This window comes from Pygocentrus nattereri, chromosome 8, assembly GCF_015220715.1.
Source record: "Pygocentrus nattereri isolate fPygNat1 chromosome 8, fPygNat1.pri, whole genome shotgun sequence".
NCBI lineage: Eukaryota > Metazoa > Chordata > Actinopteri > Characiformes > Serrasalmidae > Pygocentrus > Pygocentrus nattereri.
In genome coordinates, this window is record NC_051218.1 from 10,064,748 (window position 1) to 10,091,348 (window position 26,601).

Below are 26,601 nucleotides of genomic sequence, written 5' to 3' on the forward strand. Positions count from 1 at the left end.
CTTTAAGAAACCAATAAAATGCATCTGAAATCAGCCCTGAAAAGAGACCTTTTAATCTCTTTTGATTTTAGAATCATATACATTGTGATATCAACCCATCAGGAAAAGCCAAACAAATTACAAAACTACAAGGATTCAATAGAAACACAGTTTGTTTTTTTCATTCGGTTTCATTTTTCAACTTTTTGGTTTTCCAGATTGTAGCAGATTTACTTACTTACTAATTTAGTTCAACAAAGTAAATCAAAGTTACACAATTTCCCTCTTACCTTTAATGCATTCAGTCAGCCAAGACATGTTTTTGTCTGAAGTTGATTTGTTGTTTTTTTTTATTTGTTTATTAAAACATATTTTTGTCCATTTTTATAGATAACAGTATATCATACAGTATCATAAACCACATAAACAAGTCTATTTAAGATAACTAAACAACTAATAAAGACCAGAGTGTGAACATTTAGACATCCTGCATTAAGGTGACCAAACTTCTGAAAAGAAGACCAGGGACATTTACAGTTTGGCTGTCAATATATCATTAAGTTATCCATTGTTTTTATCTATTAAATAAACAATGGGAACAGATACAGTTTCATGTATTTAGACCATAATAAGCTATAGTGAAGGCCGACTGATTTGTATTGTAACTTATTTGACACTTGGTAGTTGGTTGAGTTTTACACAGCATCATTCTCTAAAACTAGGCAAGCAAGTGGTAGAATAAAGTAGTAAGTTTATTGCTTTTAAAAGCAGCCTTCAACATAAAATATGATAAAATGCACAATTTGTATAAAATATATTAATAATGGAAAGTTATTAATAATAATGGACATAAACAAGTATTCTGGCAAGAAATGTAGTTTCTTTAGAGTATTGTAATGTTGACAAGCGACCTTTGGCCATTAAATCAGAAGAAGAACTTTCGCTGGCCCATCGCTGTATATTGCGGTCATTTCATGAACTTTTGGGTTTTTGATGTATGATGATGAACATATTATAACACAACACTGTTCAATACAAAACCTTTGCTTTTTAGGTATTTTTTGGTCACCCAATTACTTCTGCGAGTCTTATATAACACCAACTCATCCCACGCTGGGGCTGAATCACAAATGGCTCCCCGCTCCCTATATAATGCACAACGTACTGCAACAGTGCATAATATAGTGAAAAAAATAGTCATCTGGGATTCAGCCACATCCATACTCCATGCAAGCAAGTCTAAGATTACTAAACAGCTAATAAAGTCAAGCGTGTGAACATTTAATCATCCTGCATTAAGGTGACCAGCCTTGTGAAATGAAAACCAGGAGCATTTCCATTTCGGCAGTCAATAGGGTTAGGGTTAGGGTTAGGGTTAGTGACATTTTTTATATTGCCATTTTACAGTGAATCATACCATAGGTAGTTTAATTCAGGCCTGTGATATTAGTGATGATGTTGTTTGCAATGTTGTTATCTTTAGCCTGTTCGCTAGCTAACCAGCCTAGTTCTATTTAAGAAAATAAGCTGTCAGATTCTCATTTATCTAACAAAAACAGATTCTTACTTCATCAGTACTCTCTGTGGTCCATGTGAGCACCATGAGAGTCAAATATTATTCCACTAACAACAAGCAGCAGTAATACAGAATTTAACCCTAGTTGCTGTGATGTGGTCATAGATGTGTGTATATTGTGTATTTCACAGCTGCTTCAAACGCGACTCAGGCCGGAACTATCCGTTTTCTAAGTGATGAGCAGATAGCAGCAGCCAGCCCGCTCTGCTGACCAAAACAAGCACAACACGAAACGTCTGCCCATCTGCTCTGCTGCCAGTTATTTCTTAGGACTTTCCTGTGTGTTTTTAGTTCACTGTTAAAAACAAGGACATTTTCAGGGACAGCTCCAGGTGGGGACAGGCCACCAAAAACGGGGACTGTCTCTGGAAAACTGGGACATCTGGTCACCTTATCCTGTATGCGTAATGCTAATGAAGCTTCCGTTACTTGTTAGCAAAACAATCTATCTCCTGAAAAGTTGGTGGTAGCTTACATATGTTCTCTTGTGTGCTCGTGGTGAGTGTGTGATGATTTAAGCACGCAGTTAGCCTGGTGCTAACTGGTGATCATAAGCCACCATTACTGCTTAGCTGTATTAGCTTCGTAGCTCCAGTGCAAAACTAAAGAAGCGAACATGTCTTGGCTGATCGGCTACGTCTGGGGAAAGAGCATAATCATGTACGCTTAATCAGTGTCTTGGGCTGATATGATATTTAACTATTTTGATGAGATATCTTACAGAAAGTGTCTAACATTTGGTTGTTAAGTATTAAGTGTGCTTTTTATGCGTGTGATGCAAATGATCAGTAACAGTCAATCTAATAATATGGGCACAAAAATATTGATTTTCACTATTACAGTGCAGTTTTATGTGCTGTAGTCTCTCTGCACTCATCCTCTTTGAATGTGTGTGTGTGTGTGTGTGTGTGTGTGTGTGTGTGTGTGTGTGTGTGTGTGTGTGTGTGTTTGCGCTCTGAGTGTGAAGCCTGTAGCTGAGCTCTGAGCAGTTTATTTATTTGATCTTTGCTAACCTGCTTCCCTCTTCTGACAGGACGCTTTTTTAACACTGCCTTCCACTCATGTGTGTGTGGGGGGGCTAAGAGGTGGTGTGTGAGTGAGTGTGTGTGGGCCGCTAACTGTGGAGGGTTCTGCTCTCTGATTTAACGTTACACCATTGCAAACTGATCCTTCCCTTGCCTTAAAGCAAAAGTCTGACAAAAACTCTCATCAAACCTGACACAATGTGACATGCTGTGTGGCAATTTAGGAATGATGCTTATTGATGGGTAGTCTTATAGCACCAAATATATACATATATATGTAAGGGAAGGTCACCAACAGCTATACACCACTCAAAGTCACTTCCAAAACAAAACTTACTACTATTGAAGCTACTTCCATAGCTGAAAAGGACATGATGTCAGTGAAGTCCATGGTGGCATCTTCCTGGCTGGCTCCTGTTTCCTGTTTGCCAGCTCATTTCAGTGCATTCACTGGCCCAGAATCCCCTCTACCTGCATTGTATTCTGTCAATTGCTGCAGCATTTTTAATCTGAGGATTTTTACCATCTCTGCCTCAGCAGGGCTGCTCGAAGGCTGGCCAGTGCGGCAAGCTGTATGTGCCATTTCAGCTCCTCCAGCAACAGCACTTTCAGGAAGTGTTCCAGCACCAACTCTTGCTGCACTGCCTTTTTGAATGCTGGTTATGCCTGTCAAACCATTGTGCTCAGCTCTGCTGCCATCCATTCGCTCTTTAGCCTCCACCTCTCTGAAAGCAGCTACTGGAGGGCTGTGGTCATCATGTTGTTCCAACGGCAGATCCAAAAGCACCTGTAGTACCAAACACAGCTACGTCATGGTGATGGCCACTGACCAGCCACGATGCCAGATGACGACTTGCGGCTGTGCAGAGTATAGCTCCGAGGCATCTTTGCCATTTCTCTCTTGTCAGGCTCTAGCTAAGCTCCACTGCTGTTTCCTTTGCCATCTTTCCCAGACAGCAGCCTCACTCTTAGCTGACTGGGCCCGTATGGGAGTGGACATGCATAGACCTTGGTACCCTCTTCCTCCAGGCTGTGTTGTCTACACCACCTTGAGTTTGTTGATGCAGCACATGACTTCCTCAAGCTCAACGGATGCGTTTCACTTCTGACACCAGTGAAGTGTAAACATAAAAGAAGATCCAGAGCCTGCCATTTTCTGCTCAGGAAAATGCTTTTTAGTGAAAAGTCAGAGAGGAAAACTAGCTCACACACGGAATGGGGGAAGGTCACCAACAGCCAAAACATCACATAAAGACAATGGAGTCACTTCCAAAACGCCAATAGCTGAAAATTGTTTGCTTTTTTTAGGGGTGGTTTATGGCTTTAAATCCTATCTTGACTCCAGACTTTTTATGTTATTTTTCTATATACAACCCCAATTCCAGTGAAGTTGGGACGTTGTGTAAAATGTAAATAAAAACAGAATACGATGATTTGCAAATCCTTTTCAACCTATATTCAATTGAATACACTACAAAGACAAAATATTTAATGTTCAAACAGATAAACTTTATTGTTTTTGCAAATATTCACTCATTTTGAATATCAATTGAATATAGGTTGAAAAAGATTTGCAAATCATCGTATTCAGTTTTTATGTTTTACACAACGTCCCAACTTCATTGGAATTGGGGTTGTAAAAAGTTGTGAAAAGGTGCAGTTATGCATTTTCTTTTTAAACATCATTTAAGGTTAACAGCTGCACCTTAAGGACCATGTTGTACCTTTAAGAGGCATTTACATAGTTTGCAGTGTACCTGTGCAGTACCTTATTATTCTAACAGTGTACAGTGATAAGTGTTGTTTTATAGTGTACATCTCATCATTTTTTCCCTTTCTGACTTATTTTTCTATTCTCTCACACTAATTAACTTGGCATTCTCTCAGCCCTTCACCTCTCCTCACCCTATCCTATCTCCCCATCCTGTCATCTCTTCAGGCCCTGAGCAGTCATCCCATCTTTCTCTCTGGTAGATTAGCATGTGCTGGTGTGTGGGTTGAGACATGAGGTGGAGTGTCATTTTCTCACATGTGATCAAGGTGTGTGTGTGTGTGTGTGTGTGTGTGTGTGTGTGTGTGTGTGTGTGTGTGTGTGTGTGTGTGTGGGTGGGTGGGTGAGGGTGCAGTTCTATTCACTCACATGCTGTTCCTATCGCCTGACTTTCTTTTGCCAGACTTTGGCTCCTTCTTGCTCTCTCTCTCTCTTTCTTCCTCTCTCTCTCTCTCTCTCTCTCTCTCTCTCTCTCTCTCTCTATCTCTCTATCTCTCCCCCCCTCCCTCTCCCTGTCTCTCCCCCCACTCTACAATCTTTGAAAGCTTTGTTTGAAATATCAGCTGTAATTGCTCCATTTTCTGTTTCTTTTTTGTGTGTCCCTTGGCTATTAGTTGAGCTCAGTACACAGTTTTAATGGAATAAACCTCAGCCTGGCTCACTGACTACTCTGGGATATAGCATATGAACACTCTAATGAGGTTAAAATAATGAGGCTTGGAGGTTTTTTGCAGTTTGATGGCTTGCCACTGGCTTTATTCACACAAACACATCCATACACTGCTTTCTGCCTCGCAGCATGTTGATTGTCACACTGAGGTTAATCTGCAGTCCGGATGGATATTTTGAAGCTGAAGGAAAAATATAGCAAACAACATTGACATGTTCAGTTTGTATTTTACATATTTGTATTATACATTTTACATGTGTAGAAGTTAATAGAGAAATTATAATGGTTACTGCCATCATCAAGGTGGACACACAAACCTCAGGTCCAGGAAAGTTGGGACAGTGTTAGAAATGCTAATAAAACCTGAAAGCGATTGAAAGTGAGTGATTAGGAAATTCTGCTAGACCTGTATAAAATTAAAATTAAAATAAAAAATGAAACAGCATAAAAACATGATATCGATGTTTTTCCTCATTACGCTGTTTTGGGAAATATGCTTCAAATTCGCTGCCAGGACAGCGTCCATTATTTCCATAAACAATACACAAACAGACAACACAATAATGCACATATCCACTGTATATCAGTCTGTATCTGATACGCTTGAGCCCAGAGAAGTCGGTGGTGTTTCTGGATGTTGTTGGCAGATGGCTTTGGCTTCATGGAATCTTTTGATGCTGGAATGATGCTAATATGTAATTGCTTATTGAGAAATGTAGTTTTTGAACTGCTGGATTGTTCACTGATTTTTTTTTCTTTGTAAAGTGGCGAGCCTCGACTCATCCTTGCTCATAAAGGACTAAACCTTTACTGGATGCTTCTTTTATACCCAAGCATGATGACTTCACCTGTTAAAAATGTTCTTTGCCCATTTCTCAACATTGGGTTTGGGGTTTCAGATAAAGTGGCCAGGGAGTGGAAGGACAAGGTTAAGTTTCTGATAAAGAGAACAGTAAAGGAGCTTGAGCCCAGAGAAGTCGGCGGTGTTTCTGGATCTTGTTGCCATATGGCATTGCCCATTATGCAGAAAGATGTTTCTAGCTTCATGGAATCTTTTGATGCTGTTATGCACCATTGAGGGTGAAGTACCTAACATGTAATCGCTTATTGAGGAACGTTGTTCTTAAACTGCTGGATTATTCCCATGAAGGACTAAACCTTTCCTCTATGCTTTTTTATACTTAGGCATGATGGCATCACCTGTTTAAGATGTTCTTTGAGCATTTCACAACGTTGGGTTAGGGGTTTCAAATAAAGTGGCCATTGAGTACAAAAGTAAAAGTTTACGTTTCCAACAAAGAGAACAGTTAAGTAGGTAAATTGGGAGTTTTTCATTATTCTAGTAGAAAAGCAGTAAAAAATGTGGAGCACAGCACTGAAAACATCAATAACACACTTCCTCTCAACTTGTAAGTGTGCTACCCGCATGTGTTTAATTACAGGCTGATTAGAATTTTTGATTTAATCTTTTGGGATATTTATGCTGGTACTTCGGTTTCAGATTACATTCATTTTTACCTTATAGCAAATGTTAACATTCCCCCTAACAGCAAATTCATTCTCTGGGGTCTCAAAATGAGCTGACTTACTCATAGAGATCCAGTTTCGTAAAATATTCACATTTCATCTGGATTCATTACAACCCCGCAGATTCTGAAAGTAAGTACAATAGCCAAGTATTTCTTTTCTTTCTTAATGATGATGTGCTGCATGTCTCTGCAGAATTATGTATTTTTTAATAATGCCCCTTACACACACACACACACACACACACACACACATTCAAACACCCCTTCTGTTCAGTATGCAGCCTATGAATCCATACACACATTTCAGAGAAAGATATTCCCCAGACCTACGTTTGATTCATCAAACAGTTTGGAAGAGGCCGAGTTGCTAGGCAGAATCGTCTCTGAATGAGAATATTTCCAGGCTTCATTCACTCAGAGCCGGGCAGCAGCATGTATGCTGGAATAGAAGCCACAGTGCTTCACTGCTGCCACTAAAGCACAGATCAAAGCAAACTAGAGCATCGGCGTATGACACTAAAACCCAAGTCATTTGTACAATGTGGTTTTCTGTGGAACAGTGCAGTCTTTCAGTGTTCATATATGACTTCTTATGCTGTGTGTATGAGACACCATTTGTGATTTAGATGTTGCTTGAAATGTTTTATGTTTTGCTGGATTATGAAATATGTTTCTTTTGCTGTTTTTGGACTGTTTTGTTATAGAATTCTGTGGATAGAATTGGACATATTTTATATAGAAAACTTGTATATAACAGAAAAAATATTCAATAGCTTTAACAACTCAAAGTCTGCAGGGCTATTGTTACCTCCAAAGTTCAGTCTAAGAGGTTGGTTGCATTTTCTGCTTCTCACAATCAAATTAATCCAAAACACATTCAGTGATGTTGAAGCTTGGACTCTGGGGTGGTCCGTCCATTGCTCACCTTCTTTGTTTGATTTGTGAGTGTTCTTTTTGTCTATTTCCTTTTCTCACAAACAGTTTCTTGTCAGCTACACATCCTTTCCTACCCATGGTATTGAGTTGTCTTCTCATAGTAGAAGGATGGACAAAAAACACCTGTAGATTTTTTCATATCTGAAGCAGCTTGATTTCCTCCTCTCTCACAAAGATGAAAGCTTTAAGCACTGTTCATCTGATGGGGCAGTTTTGGTGACCCATCAGGTTCAGACCATGCCTTCAACATGGTGGTAGTATGAGGGACGACTGATTGAGGGAGGGGGAGAACTCTGAGAACTTGGGCTGGAGTTCTGGGCAGCCTGTAGCTAGAAGGCCAGATCCCCTCTCATAGCTGTAGCAGGACTGATGTAGGACTGAGGAGCAGGGAGGAGATGCGGTGGTGGTGCGGTTTGCAAACACTTCGCCACGGGAACGGAAGGTGAGGATGTGAATTTACAGGGCGTTAGATTGAAAGAAGGAGGGGTTTCAGCCATGTTCCTCCTCCTAGTCTTCAGTTATAAAATAACTACATTAAAATTTTTGTTGGGTGTCTTACTTGTGCTTAACATATACTTGTGCTTAATGGCCATTATGGCTAGAATATAAATACATGAAGGGTGTTTTCTGACTTTTGTACAGTAGTGTATTAGGAGGAGCTAAAAATGTACATAATTACATTTCCTCCAGTTCATCAATAGTCGGTTCCACGTGTAGTGGTTTCATTCTTTGTTTTTGTTTATGAATGCACTGTCTCTGTTTGCGTGTGTGTGTGTGTGTGTGTGTGTGTGTGTGTGTGTGTGTGTGTGTGTGTGTGTGTGTGTACGCGTGCAGGGACCTGATTCGAGTGTTGAAGTGGTACGTGGATCGGATCATCGATGCTGAGCACCAGGAGCAGATCCAGCAGGTTCTTAAGGTGAAACTCTTCAGTGCTGTTTAGACAGTCTTGCTATTTGGAGCCAGTAATATCACGGGATGTATGTGAGTAGCTGAATATAAGACAGAATAAAATATATTACAACTATAATATAAGCATAAATGTCAAATATATAACGTAAGATATTTGCTCAAATGTCAGAATACATGTAGAAGGGAAAACATTACCCACTCACTCCCACTTGTTTATTGGCACAACAGTCTAATATAAATTAATATTATAAAATAATCAAAACAGATCAACAGAATATATTCAACTTTGTATCGACAGTGAGGGTTTTGAAAAGTGTCAGTGAAACAGGAGTTGCTCACTGTCCCTCAGTGAAACTCTCTCTCTCTCTCTCTCTCTCTCTCTCTCTCTCTCTCTCTCTCTCTCTCTCCCTCTCCCTAACTTCTTTGTCTCTCTTCCATTGTCTTCCCCCTCATTCCCTGCCTCTCTCTTCCCCTCACTCTCTCTCCCTTTCTCTCTTTTTATCCCTCTTTCCTATCTGTCTCTCCTTCTCCTTCTCTCTTCTCTTTTTGACTTTCTCTTCTTCTCCATCTCTTTTCTCTCTCTCCCTTCCCCCTTTGTCTCTCTCTCCTCCTCCCCCCCCTCTCTCTCTCTCTCTCTCTCTCTCTCTCTCTCTCCTACTCTTTCACCTCTTTTCCCCTCACTCTTTCTGTCACGGTTGGCTCCTCCCAGTCCTGTCCATGTGCTCATGTTTTGGTCTTGTAACTCCGCCCCTGATTGTTATCACCTGTCCCTCATTGTTCCGTGTATTTAAGCCCTGTGTTTGCCCCTTCCGTTTGCCAGTCTTTGTATCTTTGTACCTTTGTATCGTGTCTTTGTACCTGGTCTTCGTTTGTGTTAATTCTTGAGATGTCTTACCCTAAGTCTGTACGTGTCGGCTCACTGACCCTGGACTGTTTTGACCACGACCCTGGATTTGCCCCTAATAAATCTCGCTTATCTCAGCGTGTGCGTCCGCCTCCTCGCTCCCCCTTACAGAAAGACTGGCCACCACAGGACGCAGCAGGTAAGCGAGACTCCGGCATGTGGTTGTTCCGTTGGGACGAAACTCCGGCTGTTTCTAAGCAGCCCGAGTTCGCCGTGTCCCAACGCCACCAAGCCGGAGACAGCAAATCCCCTGGCGCTGAGGGAACACGAGCGTCTCGTCGGTCCCGCAAGAAAGCGGAGGACCTTCCCGCCTTGTGTCCGGGAGGCGAGAGCTCAGGTAAGCGCCTTGGGTCTGCCCGTCTTGAGCGCCACTGCAGGGAGGAGCGACCTGCAGTGCAAGACGGTGTCAGACAGAAGGAGCATTCAGATGACCCGTTTGTTGGTACTCGGCTCGTTCGCAAGCGTCACTGCGAGCTGCCAATCGCTCGAGTGAGCTTTGGGAACGGCCGAGTGGGTCCAGTATCTGTGTGTTCCTCCAGGTTGGAGCAGAGGTCCCCAGCCCGAAAGCCCAATCCCGTGGCCGCAACCCGCGGCACTTCTGATCCCGTGGCCGCACCCCGCGGCACTTCTGATCCCGTGGCCGCACCCCGCGGCACTTCTGATCCCGTGGCCGCACCCCGCGGCACTTCTGATCCCGTGGCCGCACCCCGCGGCACTCCTGATCCCCCGGACCCGCCGCCAGTCGCCGCGCCTGCCTCCGTGGACGTCGCAGCAGGCCCGCCTGCCTCCGTGGACGTCGCAGCAGGCCCGCCTGCCTCCGTGGACGTCGCAGCAGGCCCGCCTGCCTCCGTGGACGTCGCAGCAGGCCCGCCTGCCTCCGTGGACGTCGCAGCAGGCCCGCCTGCCTCCGTGGACGTTACATCCCCTTTGTTCCCACCCATCCCGCCCTCGTCTGTGTCTGTTCCCCCTGGGAATCCCGTTTCTGTCCCTGTTCCCCGTGGTCCTTCTGTGCCTTCTGTGTCTGTTTCCGTTCCTTTGTTTCTGCCTTGTTCTGTACCTGGTTTTGTCCTTTTCCCTACTGTTGTGTCTGTCTCAGTTCCCTTTCCCGTTGTGGTTCCCGTTCCTGTGTCTCCTTTTGTTTCTGTTCCTGTTTCTGTTTCCGTGCCCGTTTTCGTTCCTGTGTCAGTCCTGGTGCCTGTTCCCCTGTCTTTTGCGTGGTCTGTTGTTCGTTCTTGTTTTCCTCGTCCTGTGTCTCCGGTCGTCTCTCGTTCGGCGTCGTTTTGTGTTGTGCCTCCTCGTCCTCCCTCCGTTTTTTGTCCTCGTTCTGTTTCGTCTGTTCCTGTGTCTGGTGTGTCTCCGTCTGTGTCTGTTCCTGTGCCTTGTGGTTCCGTTTCTGCCTCTGTGCCCGTTTCTGCCTCTGTGCCCGTTTCCTGCCTTGCTCTGGCTTCGGGGTCTGTGCCTGTTTAGTTTAGTTTTGTCTTTCTCTGGGTTTCGCTTTTTTGTTGGGTTGGTTTGTTTTGTTCTGTGTGGCACGCCCGGTGTGCGTGCCTTTGGGGGGGGGTTCTGTCACGGTTGGCTCCTCCCAGTCCTGTCCATGTGCTCATGTTTTGGTCTTGTAACTCCGCCCCTGATTGTTATCACCTGTCCCTCATTGTTCCGTGTATTTAAGCCCTGTGTTTGCCCCTTCCGTTTGCCAGTCTTTGTATCTTTGTACCTTTGTATCGTGTCTTTGTACCTGGTCTTCGTTTGTGTTAATTCTTGAGATGTCTTACCCTAAGTCTGTACGTGTCGGCTCACTGACCCTGGACTGTTTTGACCACGACCCTGGATTTGCCCCTAATAAATCTCGCTTATCTCAGCGTGTGCGTCCGCCTCCTCGCTCCCCCTTACACTTTCTTTCTCTCTTACACTCCCCCTCTTTCTGCCTCTCTTCTCTCTCTATCCCCTTTCTCTTTCCCTCTTTCTCTCTTTCTCTCCATTTGTTTTTCACTTTGTGTTTTTCTCTTTCTCTCTTCCTCTCCTCCTCTCTCTCTCTCTCCTACTCTTTCACCTTTTTACTCACTCTTTCTATCTTTTCTTTCCCTCACTTACACTCCCACTATTTCTGCCTCTCGTTTCTCTATCCCCTTTCTCTTTCCCTCTTTCTCTCTTTCTCTCTCTCCATTTCCATTTTTCATTTTGTCAGTCTTTCTCTCTCTCTCTCTCTCTCCCCCCCACTCTCTCTCGCATTCACACACTCTCACACATTCACACATAGACAAACAAAACAACCACACACACACAAAACAAATGCACATATGTACGTACCCCTCTCCCGCCAGCCCCCCTCCCGCCCGCTGGGTGTGTATCCTGTTCCTCAGAGCTCAGTGTGCTGGCAGCTCTGAATAACCTTCATCAGCATTCAGCATCTTTACCCTCTCGTTCACCCTCAGAATGAAGACGCTGCTGGCACCTCTTTCATAAGCGTATCCTGTTTAAGAACAGGACTTCATAAAGGGCTCCAGAAAGCCAGCGCGACTCTCTGTTCCTGAGCCTGCGCCGTTTTCCAGTGTGAGACCGCCTGGCTGTGAAATACTTCCATGTTTGCTCACACCTTTCAAACACTTGTGATTTTGGAAGCAATAAAATGTTGTCTTCCATCAAACGTGACAAACATCGAGCAGAAGTGTGTTGTGCTGGCTGCAGAGCCTCAGAGCTCGGGGTTGTACTTTTAGGCCAAGTTAGGATCAAGTGATTGCCACTGACGTCTCATGTTTCATGGTGGAATAAAATGTAACAATAAATGTTAAAGGGGAATTCCACTGATTTTCCAAAGCGCCTGTATAATAGGATGCTTGAGATGTAAACAAAGTCAAATTTACTGATAAGAATGCAGGATCTCTACAAAACAAATACAGCCATTTTATTTCCTGTCCAAAATGAACAGTGACCCTACACGTGTCCAGTGTTAAGATGCAGTGTTGAAGGTCAAATTGTGGTAAACTGAAATAACAGTCATTTCTTTAGAAACAAAGTCCTGCATGTGCCTCTCTGCCATTAATGTGTTTAAAAAATATGTTTTAGGCCAAAATAAAACTACCGTACAGCAATGTCTCATCAGATTCATCAGATTCATAACCATTTCACGTAATAGCTACATAGCTAAGTAGTTACATCTGGGGCCGGATTCCCAAAAGCTTTCTTAAGGAAGAAATTGCAAAGGTTCTTAAGACAAACACTAACACAAGGTTTGTAAGATTGTTCTTAAACGCAATTCTTGAAAACAGATATAATATCGTCTTAAGATAATCGTAATTACTTTCTTAAGGTTTTGTTAAAAAACTTCATTGTTTTCTTATGTATGCTACGTGGCATTATCACATACCATAAATGACGCAAGATACATTTTGAACTGAACATTTTGAGCTAGATGTGATAGTTGAAGATACAGCCAACAGGAAAAAATCCTCACTGGAAAATATGATAATTATGGAGTGCCAGAGGATGGGCAGGAGCAGCCGAGGCAGCGTCCGTGATAAGTTTAGATGCTCATCTTGTCAACTCTTACAGCCTAAGACAAGTGTGAGGCTACATAATATTTTCAGGAATACCACTTGCTCTTACAATTATTCTTAAGAAAACTGTTAATAAATGAAAATAAGAGGACTCTTATTTGAAGAATAACAATTTCTCATGACTTTTCTTGACACTTTCATGAATACAGCCCAAGGTTCCTGGACATCTGGTTCCTATTACCATCACTGTGAACTATTCTGAATCAAACCACTGTGCAGAAATCATAAGAGAAGAAGTGAAGGGGAATACTTTCTTTGCCTAGTGCATTCTGGGTATCGTAGTGAGAGACTAAAGCTGGTCAAGGAATCCAGTCAGACGGAGAGATTTTACTGTGGACATAGTGCTGGACAACAGGACAAATTCCATTTTAAATACTTTTATTCACAATACTTCTTTAAGTGTGTTATATGTGTGAGTAACTATTAAAAAAAGGTTGTAATTTACTGTAATGTTTTCTCTGTGTGTGTGTGTGTGTGTGTGTGTGTGTGCGTGTGTGCGTGCGTGCGTGTGCGTGCAGGCTGCAGAGTACCTGTTTAAGTACATCGTGCAGTCACGCATGCTGTATGCTGCAGCCACAGCGGCGCAGGCAGAGGAGGAGTTCCGCTGTTCTGTTCACGAACTCTTCAAATCAATCCACCTGTTCCTCTCCCACCAGAGCAAAGGAATCAGCCCCGTCACACACACGCAGGTGAGAAACACACTAGGGGTTGCACGACTGTTCATTTTAACCAGTCTATCAGTCATTACCACCGAGTGGTCCAAGCGTTGAGCTCTAGTGTCAGGTACTGCGTTTCGCGGTAAATATGCACAGCAGAAGAACTTTTCTCATGTTTCAGTTTGTGTCAGGCTATGATGTTCTCTTTGCCCTAACAGGTCAGCGGACAGTCTGATGTACACCACATGCTAAATGTTAGATTTTGAGACATTATAGTCCTGTTTGATCTTGTCTTGGGTCAGTATTTTCATCTTATTGTCTCTTTTGGCTGAAAAAAAAAATTCACCATGCATCTTGGAATATTCCCTCTCATGGCTGTCTGCACCTCCTTATGCCTTTTGATGCACAGTGACAATCGAATCTGCAGATATTTGCTTAACAATATTTGATTTGGCTGATATTTGACAATGTATTTATTGAACTTCAAGGAAAGCAGAACAGAGGTGACTCTGGGATAATGTGATAAATTCTGTGACGTATGCAACCCTAATACACGCACATGAGAAACACACACACACACCTACACATACAGGTGGAACAGAGATGTGTGCGCACTTGTTTTCACACTGAGTCTGTTTACAGTCTCTCACGCAGTTTCACACTCTCGGCAGCCACTGTGCTCAGTACCGGCAGCAGTGTGTGTGTGTGCGCGTGTGTGTGTGTGCGCAGGGTAGCTCTGCATGCCTTAGAAAACAAATGTACACACGCCATGAATATTAATGGCCACACACACACACACACACACACACACACACACACTCTCTCTCTCTCTCTCTCTCTCTCTCTCTCTCTCTCTCTCATCCACACACTGTATGAAAGCACATATTTTGATTTTGTAATAAACACATGCAGGCGTGTGTGCGGGTTCATGCTTGTTATGGCGACGCAGCAGGAGAGCAGATTTCAATTAAACATGCCTGAGGACACAAAGCATCTCCGGCTACCCGCGACTAATCCGCAGCACACAGAGGCTGCAGAAACAGTGCCAGTCCTGTGTCACTGCGCACACTGTATTTATACTAAAGCTTTTGAGTGTGAGTGTGTGCACATATATGTGCCATATATATATATAAATATATACACATACATACATACATACATATATATGTATGTGTTTGATGTCCTCCACTGAGCACAGTCTGCATGTTTCACTATGAAGGCTGTATGGAGGCTCTTCCTATAAAGGAATGCGCCACCTAACTTATCTTTATGTGCACGTCCTGTGCTGTTGATTAACATGGACAAATCCAACGTATCTTCTGCACTTCTGCACAGAAAAGACGTTGACTTGAATGTTGTTTACAGTAGGAGCTTTTGGGCATCTACTGAATGCAAATGTGCAAGACTTCTCTACATAACACAAATTCAGTGTGAACACACTGAAAAATGTGTTATTTTATATGTTCTTCACAGCAAATGAGCAAAGACTAAGGAATCTGAGGTTGAAATAATAATAAATTGCATAGTTTTTCTTTTGGTAGACATTCAAAATGGTTCCCACAGACCCCAACACCACACAAGGGATAAAAGAAAATCACACAGAAGCACCAAAAATGAAATACAATATCACATTTTTCTCTCTTTCACTTTTTGACTTGATTACAGCTTTATTTAGTTTAATAAGGAAATCTGAAAAGATATTTTTCCACACTTTAAGTTCAGTGTTAGCTGTTAGAATGGTGTTTTTGTATTTTCTGCTTCTCACGATCCCATCAACGTAATCCCAGACACATTCAGTGATATTGAGGTCTGGACTCAGGAGTAGTCATTATATAGCTAATCTCCTCAGAAGCATCTCCTGAAATATGAGTAACTTGTAGTTAATAACCTTATTTATTTATTATTTTTTAATTGGTATCACCTTCAGAACACATTCTTACATCCATAGTAATAACCCATCCATTTCACGCTAATGGATATTTCATGTATTTTATTCATTTTTGCACTCTGTGTCTGTGTCTGTGTGTGTGTGTGTGTGTGTGTGTGTGTCCTCAGGCTGTATTTCTGAGGTCTTTCCCTACTGTGTGTTGTGAGCTGTTGAAAGTGTTTAATGTGCGGGAGGTGGCGAACCTGGCCCGAGACACACTCAGCAGCCTGCCTGCAAACACGCACACAGAGTGCCCCCTGCAGGCCGTCAAGCTGCAGTGCATGGCCAAGACTGTGGAGAGCCCACTCTACACCAACGCAGGTGCACATTCCAAATAACATTATATTATCTCTGCTCTCAGACTGAATCAGTGTACAGGAAGAGGTTAGTTATAATAGAAAATATTACTTATTGTTTGCTCTTAGGCCTGTAATTTGTGTATTTTTAGTGATTACTTCAATATTGCATTAGTAGGACAGACTGTGAGGTAATGTCGGTGTCTGTGTGTGTGTGTTTTTTTTTGCAGAGTCGCGGTGTGTGTTGCTGCCTGTGGTTCTCCATCTTCTCCGCACATACCTGCAGGAGCAGAAGGAGCTGGTTCTTTGTGCTAATATCCTTACCAGCATGCTGTCTCTGGTCCACAAAGACCCCAACACAGTAAGTGTTCCAGCTTCAAACGCTTCTCTTCAGTAGCTCATTTTACTGTATCTAACAGGGACAACACACTGCAAAAAATGGTAAATTTGCAAGTAAAATCTTGATTGTCACTGATTTATGTAATATTTCTTGTTATGAGCTTATAATATCATTCCACTGATATTGAGCATGTTTTTAAAAAAATACAGAATCCCCCAAATAAAGCCGTAGGCAAAAGTTTGAGCACCCGTGGTCAAATGACACATTTTGTTGATTTTGTAAGTGAAAAAAGTCGAGAAAATCTATCGCTCGAAGGTTTCAATTTTTAACATATTGGGGGAAAATAAAACATAATTTCTAAAATGTGTCATAACTTTCTCACAGGCCACATTTTGTGTTTTTATTTTAAATGTATTTATTTTTTACTTAAACAGTCATTGTGCATTTGAATTGTGTTCTCTGTAGAGAATATGTTAACTGATTTTCATTTGGCTTAGATTTTGTGATTTGACGGGGATGCCCAAACTTTTGCATGTGACCAGATAGTCAATCAGCACAGAAATGTTGGTGTGTGGTGTTCGCTTGTTAGTTTTGCACTGGAGCTTTGAAGCGAATGTAGCTAACAAGAAATGGAAGCTTATACCTACCAGTCAGCATTGTGCACACTGCATGCCTCAGTCTTCGCGCACATAACATACTGTAATATAAACAGAAGGACAGACAAAATTCAGGCCTGCTGAGAAGCTACTAGTACTGTTTTCAGTCATCAGGTATTTCTGTCATACATTGTCAGAATTAACACCTCTTTTCAAATTGCCGGACATAATTGCACAATGCCAGTCAAGCCTCCAATCCTTGTTAGCAAAGAATCTGTGCCTAATTAGAACTTGGTGAGTTCTTTTGTGTTCCCTTTCTGTGTGTGTGTGTGTGTGTGTGTGTGTGTGTGTGTGTGTGTGTGTGTGTGTGTGTGTGTGTGTGTGTGTGAGCGTGTAGGACTGTGTTGTGTCTGAGGAAGTGAATGTAATCATGGACAGTCTGTCTGGAGTATTACTGAGGACTATACTGGAGGTCACTAATCGACCCCAGCCAGCAGCCACCTCACTGCGTCTGCAGTATCAGGACGTCACCGTGAGTGACCTCATATACCACGCACTTAAAGATACTCTATAAGCCCAGATCTAGACAGTGAAGCATTTCAGTTGGAGAGTATCATTAATGCAGCTTTGTAGTGTAATGCAGCTGTGTCTGAGACATTCAGAGTGGTTTAATGTGAAATGGTTCACTAGAGAAACCAGCCCTTTTCTTCACATTGGTGTTGATAGGAACCAGAGGTCACAATGTCTACAACACAAATATAACAATTTCATTTACTATTCAAACTGAGCAGTGAGCATATGCATGTCTTCAGAGTTTTAAATGTAATACGGATCATGGTAAAATAGTGGGAAAAAAATAAATAAATGGGGGTTGTTTTGTCTCAAAACTATCATAAAACACATGTCTGAGGCATGAAGCAGCGCATTCATAAACATTTTTTTTTGTAATAATTTTCTTTGAAGGAGCTTTCAGAGGCATTAAACTCTTCAGACATCTGGTTCCTATGACCACTACTGGGAACAATTCTGATTAGTTTCGTTATAGCGCCACATTTCACAAGTTGCTCTGAATGACGTTTATATGTTCATGGTGATGTTTATAGTTATTCATTATTGTTTGAAGCATTTCTACAGTGTGTTTAGAGGCAGTTTTTATGTGTAGGGTGAATTCGTGGCCTGTTTGCTCACTCTGCTGAGGCAGTTGAGTGATAAGGACTACCAGCAGCTCCTGAGCCGCTTCCCCAGTAAAGATGAGCTGGCGGTAAGTTTACTGAATCCCCTCCGACCCACTCTCACTAAACAGTCCTATAGAGGATCCTGTTTATTCTGCCCTTCTCCACTCACTTGTACCAATGATGGCAAATCAGTTGATCAGTTGTTCAAACCACAGTTTGTTTTTACAACACCGAAATGAGTAAACGTCTATTTTTATGTGTGTGTTTCAAAAGCATGAGCTGTTTTTCTGACGACTCTTGAACTTTGTTGTGTTTCCGGCTTCTTCTGTTCCAGAATTTTCTCCTGCAGCTGTTCACTGTCTTTAGAATTCTCATCCGGCCAGACATGTTCCCTAAAGACTGGACAGTCATGAGATTGGTCACTAATAAGTAAGTTCAGTAGGCTAAAGGGCTTTTAAGGTCCAGTCCTTGAGGACCAAAGCACTGCATACTTAAGTGGATTTCCTGTTTTAGCACATCAAATTCAAGCTGAATATGAAACAGGCCTATAGGAACAAATGCTAAATGACGCAGGTTTAGAAGAAGTTTGTCTTATGTTGTGAGTTTCATTCTGCTGTAATCTGCTGTGAAAAACCGTGTTTTTCCTACTTGTTTGTAGTGTGATCATCACCACGGTGCTCTATCTTTCTGACACGCTGCGCAACAACTTCCTTAATGAGAAATTTGACTTCAAGGTATGAGAAAATTGCATGCCGATGCGTCAGTCTGTGCATTTCAACCATATTAGTCTCATCTTTCTTCTCCTCCCTGGAAGCAGCCAGGCTGTTCCTTTCCTTTTATTTCTGAAACCTCATGACTGTCATGATCCCTGTGAATTATATTGAAGTATGTTGTTATATGTTTGTGCTAGAGACTGACAGATCTGAATATTTGTGGCTGATTCTCATTTCTTTACAGCCAAATTGGTCAAATTATCATTAGTACTTTCTATTAGCCATGGAGACAACATAAATAACATCCTCTTTTTTTGTCAGTGTTCATTAAATTTTATTAAATTAAAATTACATGTAGAAAAAAAAATATTATTTAAAACTACAAACTCACCCACCCCAGCAGTGCTCATTAGAGGTCTGCATGGGCATGCAGTTGTAGCCCAACCTGAACCTGCTTAAATGGGCAAGGCTGAAGTTTCTTATTGATCAGAGTCTTATTCAAGAATTTCATCCACCTTAAATGGTGCAGCAGTTACATTCTGGCAGTGCCATTTAAGGAGGAATGGAACATGAAGCTAACTTCATCTTCAGTGCACTAACAGATGGATTAGTGCAGATGCAGCTTTACAGTGCTTTTTGTGTTGTTGAGATAAACTGGTATTTTGCTCATCTATAATACGCTGTCAGTACTGATTATGGAGCACTTGTCCACCCTCCTCTCATAAATTGTTAAAATGTTCCTCTGTTCGCTTCTGAAGCTACTTTCAGGAATGCTTAACACACTTCGGGTGAGCTTGGATAGCAAAATGGAAAGAATTCATCAACCTCTGTGGGAGGGAGAGAGAGCGAGAGAGAGCGAGAGAGAGCGAGAGAGAGCGAGAGAGAGCGAGAGAGAGCGAGAGAGAGAGAGAGAGAGCGAGAGAGAGCGAGAGAGAGCGAGAGAGAGCGAGAGAGAGAGAGAGAGAGAGAAGGCACGCAAGTGTGCAAGATTTACAAGTCTACATCACCAAAAAAAAAAAAACAGTCCTTAGTAAACAAACACAAGCACAATGCTGCGTGTGGGGAAAAAAAACATTCCAAACCCAATATTTTATTGGGCCCTGTCAGACTCAAATCAGATAGCAGCCCTCTAGTGGCTATACAGTAAGATCAAAAAAGTACACAGGTGAGTAAAGTACGAAAAGTAATACATTCACTCAGAAATTAGATCATTCAGAAGTTAGATTGTTAATAATAGTCAGTAACTCAGTTTTCTGTCCTGAATTTGAAGTATATAAAAAAATACTGTTTTTTTTTTTTTCTTCAAACAGTTTAGATTTTTTTCTTTATATTAAACAATATTTTTTCAGGGGAGAATGACACTCCTTTTATCCAAAGGCCAGGGAGTGATTCCCACTTAATAGTAATATAATCTTAAATCTTAATAAATCTAACTTTTTTGATCTTGTGACCATCATTTGCTCTATGGGCCGAACATGCATATAAAAGTCTTGAGTTAGAAATCAGTTGCCTTTTTAAAAAACATGAATCAAATAAAGTGCTGCGTGAAAAGTAAGAGGCTACTGGCTGTTTAACACAGTGATTCATTATTTTACAACAACATTTTGATACACATGTAACAGCAGCATTCAATTACAGTGTAAGTCTGAATTATATTACTTACTTCATACAACTGCAATATAACACTTTTATATGTGGCACTGATAGGGAACTTGATCTTAGCTGTCCACCCTTCAGTGTGTTTGACTATGTCTGCAGTGTAGACAGTGATATTTAGATATTCAGTCATATGCAACAGTTCAAATACTATGTTTTGTTGTTTTTCTAAGTGAAAATAAATTAACACAGCTTTTTGCTGGATTTAACAATAATAAACAAAAATAAAACAAAGTGTGGTCTGTGCAAAAGTTATGCCACATTTTCGATTTCATGTTTATTTCTTTCTAATATGTTAAACTCAGCAAATAAATAGAAACAGTACACTAAAAAAAGTGCCATATTTATCATATTTATATTTTATTCATCTATAAGGAACAAGTGCTGTGTTCCCTGTAGAGGATGTGTTGAATTATTTTCACTTATTTTCACTGAAGTCAACAAAATATGCAATTTGACCAGGGATGTTCAAACTTTTGTAGAAGTCTGTATATATTTACACTATACTTTCTCTTTTAGGTGTGGGAGTCCTATTTTTATCTTTCGATAATATTCATTATTCAGCCGTGCCTCCAGCTTGAGATGTTCCCTCCGTCCAAAAGGAAGAAAGTGCTGGAAAAGTGAGCAGCTTCCATTTTTCTACACAATCAGAAATCCAATAGAGAACTCCTGGAAAAGGTTTCAGATTGTCATGCACTGCATGCAGCATTTAAAGTAGTATTAACAAGTGAGCATAGGCTCACCTTAAGAATTGCTGTCTTGTTAGAATTGGTTTCAAGAATCCATCGCTTAAGCTTTGTCTAATTACCTGTTTTACTATAACAGTGAATTGCACATTGTGAATAGAATGTATCTCAGCTCTTGCCGTTCTTCCATGTTCAATGAATTGCTGTTTTTATAATTATGAAGATATGGAGACATGCGGGTGATGATCGGCTGTGAGATCTTCAGCATGTGGCAGAATCTGGGTGAGCAATTTAAAACACACACACACACACACACACACACACACACACACACACACACACACACACACACACACACACACACACATACACACTCAGGCATGTGCCCAGATACACCCTAAAAGGAGTTGAGCGCCTGCCCTTTTGCCCTCAGATAGGTCAGCATGTATAATAATTATGGTTACTAGGTGCCCTTCAAGATCCAGGTTGCAAGTTGTGTCTCAATTCACTCATTAGTTCCCTATGTAGTGAGTGAACCAGTACATAGTGGATATGAATTAGGGCACTGACTAGATCCCCAGGGTAACAGGAATACACACACACACACACACACACACACACACACACACGTACACAGTATGTATATATATATGTAGCACTACTGGTTCCAACTCATCAGATGTCATATTCTGTATCAAGAAAAGTTCTTGAAGAATTGTGGTATAATATTTAAGCCATATCTCAGGAGTTGTGCACCACTAACTCCTAACTAGTGAACTACACAGGAAACTAATACATATGACAGTAATGAACTGAAGTGTGAGCACATCACAGAAGTCTCCTCACTGGCTCATCTTTTATCATAATATCATTAAAATGATTAAAAATGGAATGAAGTGTAATACAGACAGACATTTGTTTAGTGAAATTGGTTCCTGACTGGTACAGATGCTAAAATCCCACCGCTTTGTTCACGTTTGATTTTCTAGGGGATTATAAAGTGAATCTGATCCCTTCACTGATTGGTCCATTCCTGGAGGTCACTCTTGTGCCTCAGCCAGACCTGAGGAACGTCCTCATCCCTGTCTTCCATGACATGATGGACAGTGAGGAACGCCGCAGTGGCAACTTCAAACAGGTGATGACATCACTCAGACATCAGGCTGGCAAAGCAAACCATGCAGTAGGCATCCCATCAGACTCATAAAACGTTCCAAAAATATCTGATGCCAAAGAAATGTGGTATGTTCCTCATGTAGCATCTAAGTAGACTAACAAAACAGCCCATAATGCTGAACGGTAGCCTAAAATCACATTGGGCCTAAAACCATACTTGTCTAAGTGAAAACATTCCTATGTAGTGACTGTAGTAGAGGTAGAGGTGCCTTTATACAAAAATAAACTTGAATAAAACAATATGAGGTCAAAAAAACCCTGGAGTACAGATCTCCTCAAAAAACACCTGTGGAAATTCTTGTACATCCAGTGTCAATTAACACTGGAACTGAAGTTTATGCCATTCTTTTCTTTTTATGATCCTCTGAATGCAACAGCTCAAATAGGAGCGATATGAGCAACAGTAAAGCAGTCCAGCTGCTGAACCTACAGAACAGAAAGAAATTACACATGAAAAAGTTCTTAAGAGCTAAGTGTGAACAGAGAAACTGATTTCCCACACAAAAAGGTATCCTCCACTTTTACTAGCAGAGCAGCACTTTAACGCTTACTTATGTACTCCAATCTGTTCACGTTGCTTGAGCATTTATGGAGGATTATGTGTTTTATATGCTGTTTTTCTGACTTATACTGAAAGTTTTTATGATGGTTTGAGGTAGAAGCACCACTGAGTTGTACTCTGGTCTCTTGGTCTTCAGGTGGAGGCAAAGCTGATTGACAAACTGGAGAGCCTGATGTCAGAGGGCAAAGGAGACGAGACCTACAAAGAGCTCTTCAACAACATGTGAGGATTTGATTACTACATGACTCTTTGATATAAACATGGTCAGTACAGTCGTCTGTATGTGATAATCTCACGCACTAAAGCCATGTTTTTCTATTCTTGTTTTCTGGATCAGAATTCCTCTGTTTGGCCCATACCCAAGGTAAGAGACACCACAGTAATACATCATCACTACATGAGCTGTTAGAAGTAACACACACTGTGTGTCAGAGGGTCAGTCACCTGTATGCATTTTTTAAAGGCATCTGAAAAAAAATTTTTATAACATAGAATTCAACCGTGTATAGATTTTTGTTTATTTTTAGTCTTAAAGGGCCAGGTTAAGGCTGTGACTAGACTAGAAAGAATTATATCTAGTGTGATTCATCACTGACTCTCCAGTTTAGCCCAAAGCTTGGAAACTGTTTATAAGTGTTTGTTTCATTGTTCCTTGTTTAATCTTTTTTGTTTATGTATTTTTCAGGTATATTTTTTGTATATTTTGCTCTAAGTATATTGTATGTCTTTGATTTATGTAATACTTACGTTAAAATCTGCATTTACTTTTTATTAAATCTAATAATAATAATATTACTGACCTGCATAGAATCTGACACATAACTTGTTGCTTCAGGATGCTTCAGGATGCTTTGCAGTAAGAATAGCTGTAATTCATTTGGCTGAAGTAACTGGAATGCTCTTTTTCTTTTTCTGTTTGTGTGCTGTAGCCTGCTGAAGAAGATTGAGAGAGAAACCTGGAGAGAGAGTGGAGTCTCTCATATCGCCACTGTCACACGCCTTATGGAGAGACTGTTGGATTACAGGTGAGAATGTGCTGCTCTCTGATGCACACATACACAGCTTTAATCCTGTCAAACTGAGCATCTCACTGGAGATCCGTTCTGAGATTTGGTGATGGTCCCTTGTTTAAATCTGCCACCAGAGGAGTTGTGATGCATTCATTTTTTAGAATCAGGACTACTGTATCTTCTTCCAAGCCGTCACACAAGCTCATTTAGAGCACAGCACAGAGCTTATAACTGTTTCATTGAATCAGACTGGCAATAAAACATGACTGATGTGTGACTTATATTCATATTCATGCATTTTCCTGTTTATAAAGACAGTTTGTGAGACTAAATGAAAAGCTACAAATTTTTAAATTGCCTCCTGTGTACTAAGAAATCACATGATAATATGAGAAACGGCAGCACTTTTTCGTCAGCCTTAAAAGGTTAAACACACACCTTTACACACAAAGACACTCACAATCATACACATGCACACGAGGTCTTAAGTTTAATAAATGTGCAGTCAGACCTTCTTACTCTGTTGCAGACTGTCAGAGAAGTGGGTTCAATTATGCAACATCATCAAACTAACAATCTAACCCTTCCCTCTCTATGTGTGTTTCTTTTCTTTCTTTCTTTCTTTCTTTTAGGGATTGTATGAAGATTGGAGAGGTCGATGGGAAAAAAATTGGCTGTACTGTTAATCTACTGGTAATTAAAAAAATCTAAGTAGCGCTTTTAGATTCATTAGCAATATTGTCTTTGCTGGTGTTGTTAAGGAAGTGTTCTCTGCTTCCATCTGCTGTTTAGAACTTCTACAAGACGGAGCTGAATAAAGAGGAGATGTACATTCGCTACATCCACAAACTCTATGAGCTCCACTTGAAGGCCCAGAATTTTACAGGTACCTGAACATTGAATCATACAGCAGAATTACACAGCCGAACACTTTCAGTACAGAATTACACAGCCGAACACTTTCAGTACAGAATTACACAGCCGAACACTTTCAGTACAGAATTACACAGCCGAACATTTTCAGTACAGAATGACACAGCCAAATGCTTTCAGTACAGAATTACACAGCCGAACACTTTCAGTACAGAATTACACAGCCGAACACTTTCAGTACAGAATTACACAGCCGAACATTTTCAGTACAGAATTACACAGCCGAACATTTTCAGTACAGAATTACACAGCCGAACACTTTCAGTACAGAATTACACAGCCGAACACTTTCAGTACAGAATTACACAGCCGAACACTTTCAGTACAGAATTACACAGCTGAACATTGTCAGTACAGAATTACACAGCTGAACACTTTCAGTACAGGATTACACAGCCGAACACTTTCAGTACAGAATTACACAGCCGAACATTTTCAGTACAGAATTACACAGCCGAACACTTTCAGTACAGAATTACACAGCCGAACACTTTCAGTACAGAATTACACAGCTGAACACTTTCAGTACAGAATTACACAGCCGAACATTTTCAGTACAGAATTACACAGCTGAACATTTTCAGTACAGAATTACACAGCCGAACATTTTCAGTACAGAATTACACAGCCGAACACTTTCAGTACAGAATTACACAGCCGAACACTTTCAGTACAGAATTACACAGCTGAACATTTTCAGTACAGAATTACACAGCCGAACACTTTCAGTACAGAATTACACAGCCGAACACTTTCAGTACAGAATTACACAGCTGAACATTTTCAGTACAGAATTACACACAGCCGAAAACCGTCAGTACAGAATTACACAGCCGAACACTTTCAGTACAGAATTACACAGCTGAACACTTTCAGTACAGAATTACACAGCCGAACATTTTCAGTACAGAATTACACAGCTGAACATTTTCAGTACAGAATTACACAGCCGAACACTTTCAGTACAGAATTACACACAGCCGAAAACCGTCAGTACAGAATGACGCAGCCAAGCATCGTCAGCACAGACTGACACAGCCGAGCACCGCCAGCAAAGACTGATGCAGCCGAACACTGTCAGCACAGAATTATGCAGCCAAGTACTGTCAGCACAGACTGATGCAGCCGAACACCGTCAGTACAGAATGACGCAGCCGAACACCGTCAGTACAGAATGACGCAGCCGAACACCGTCAGTACAGAATGACGCAGCCGAACACCGTCAGTACAGAATTACACAGCTAACTGAATTCTTTTAAAGTTTGCTTTCCAAATAATCATGATGCATTTAAATAATTTAAAGGGCAGTTGATATTTTCACATCACATCATGTAATTAAAGATGAAAATATGAAAAGGTTTTCTTATGACAGCACTGACATATCATAAAGATTGAATATGAAGTAAAAGGAAGAATAAAGAATGATTTAGTAATTATTCTATATAATTCTTTAAAATAATCAATAGCTACTGTAAAACTAAAGTGCAAGTTATGTAGCTATCACCCACAATGTGTGGGCCCCGAAACAGGGCCTTAAGTTTCATGTAAACAAATGTTATTATTCCCAGCATCTGAAAATAGAACGATGTGCATTTATTTCTCTCTGTTAACTTTAGCTTCAGTAACTTGATTTTGCCCTGCGGTCATCCTGTCAAGAGCTGACTTGGGTTTCAGTTTGTGTGTTAATAAAACATGTGTAATTTGGTGTGTCATATACTTTGTGTGTGTGTGTGTGTGTGTTATTTCTAAACTTGTTCAAGAAATGATGCAACAGCTTGTAACTTCTGTAACAGTCTATAACTGACTGTGTCTGTGTGTGTCTGTGTGTCAGAGGCTGCCTACACTCTGCTGCTGTATGATGAGCTGCTGGAGTGGACGGAGCGTCCACTGAGGGAGTTTCTGACCTACCCCATGCAGAGCGAGTGGCAGAGGAAAGAGTGTCTGCATCTCACCATCATCCACAACTTCGACAGAGGCAAAGTCAGTTCCATCTCAGTGCCTTCTCTCTCTCTCTCTCTCTCT

The 26,601-nt window shown here is 41.2% G+C and overlaps 1 protein-coding gene across 2 annotated transcripts in view; it reads left to right on the forward strand.

Annotated features, from left to right (window-relative positions):
• dock4 (dedicator of cytokinesis 4) overlaps positions 1-26,601 on the forward strand; it is a 118,699-nt gene that overhangs the window by 63,524 nt on the left and 28,574 nt on the right. For both annotated transcript variants that reach the window (XM_017690341.2, XM_017690342.2), the window contains 17 exons: positions 8,321-8,402; positions 13,372-13,542; positions 15,565-15,757; positions 15,963-16,093; positions 17,066-17,200; positions 17,831-17,929; positions 18,178-18,272; positions 18,502-18,577; positions 20,732-20,832; positions 21,122-21,180; positions 21,888-22,036; positions 22,773-22,858; positions 22,974-23,000; positions 23,566-23,661; positions 24,279-24,339; positions 24,439-24,532; positions 26,411-26,559. In XM_017690341.2, the coding sequence (XP_017545830.1) occupies positions 8,321-8,402; positions 13,372-13,542; positions 15,565-15,757; positions 15,963-16,093; positions 17,066-17,200; positions 17,831-17,929; positions 18,178-18,272; positions 18,502-18,577; positions 20,732-20,832; positions 21,122-21,180; positions 21,888-22,036; positions 22,773-22,858; positions 22,974-23,000; positions 23,566-23,661; positions 24,279-24,339; positions 24,439-24,532; positions 26,411-26,559 (1,804 nt within the window). The remainder of the gene's footprint in view (positions 1-8,320; positions 8,403-13,371; positions 13,543-15,564; positions 15,758-15,962; positions 16,094-17,065; positions 17,201-17,830; positions 17,930-18,177; positions 18,273-18,501; positions 18,578-20,731; positions 20,833-21,121; positions 21,181-21,887; positions 22,037-22,772; positions 22,859-22,973; positions 23,001-23,565; positions 23,662-24,278; positions 24,340-24,438; positions 24,533-26,410; positions 26,560-26,601) is intronic.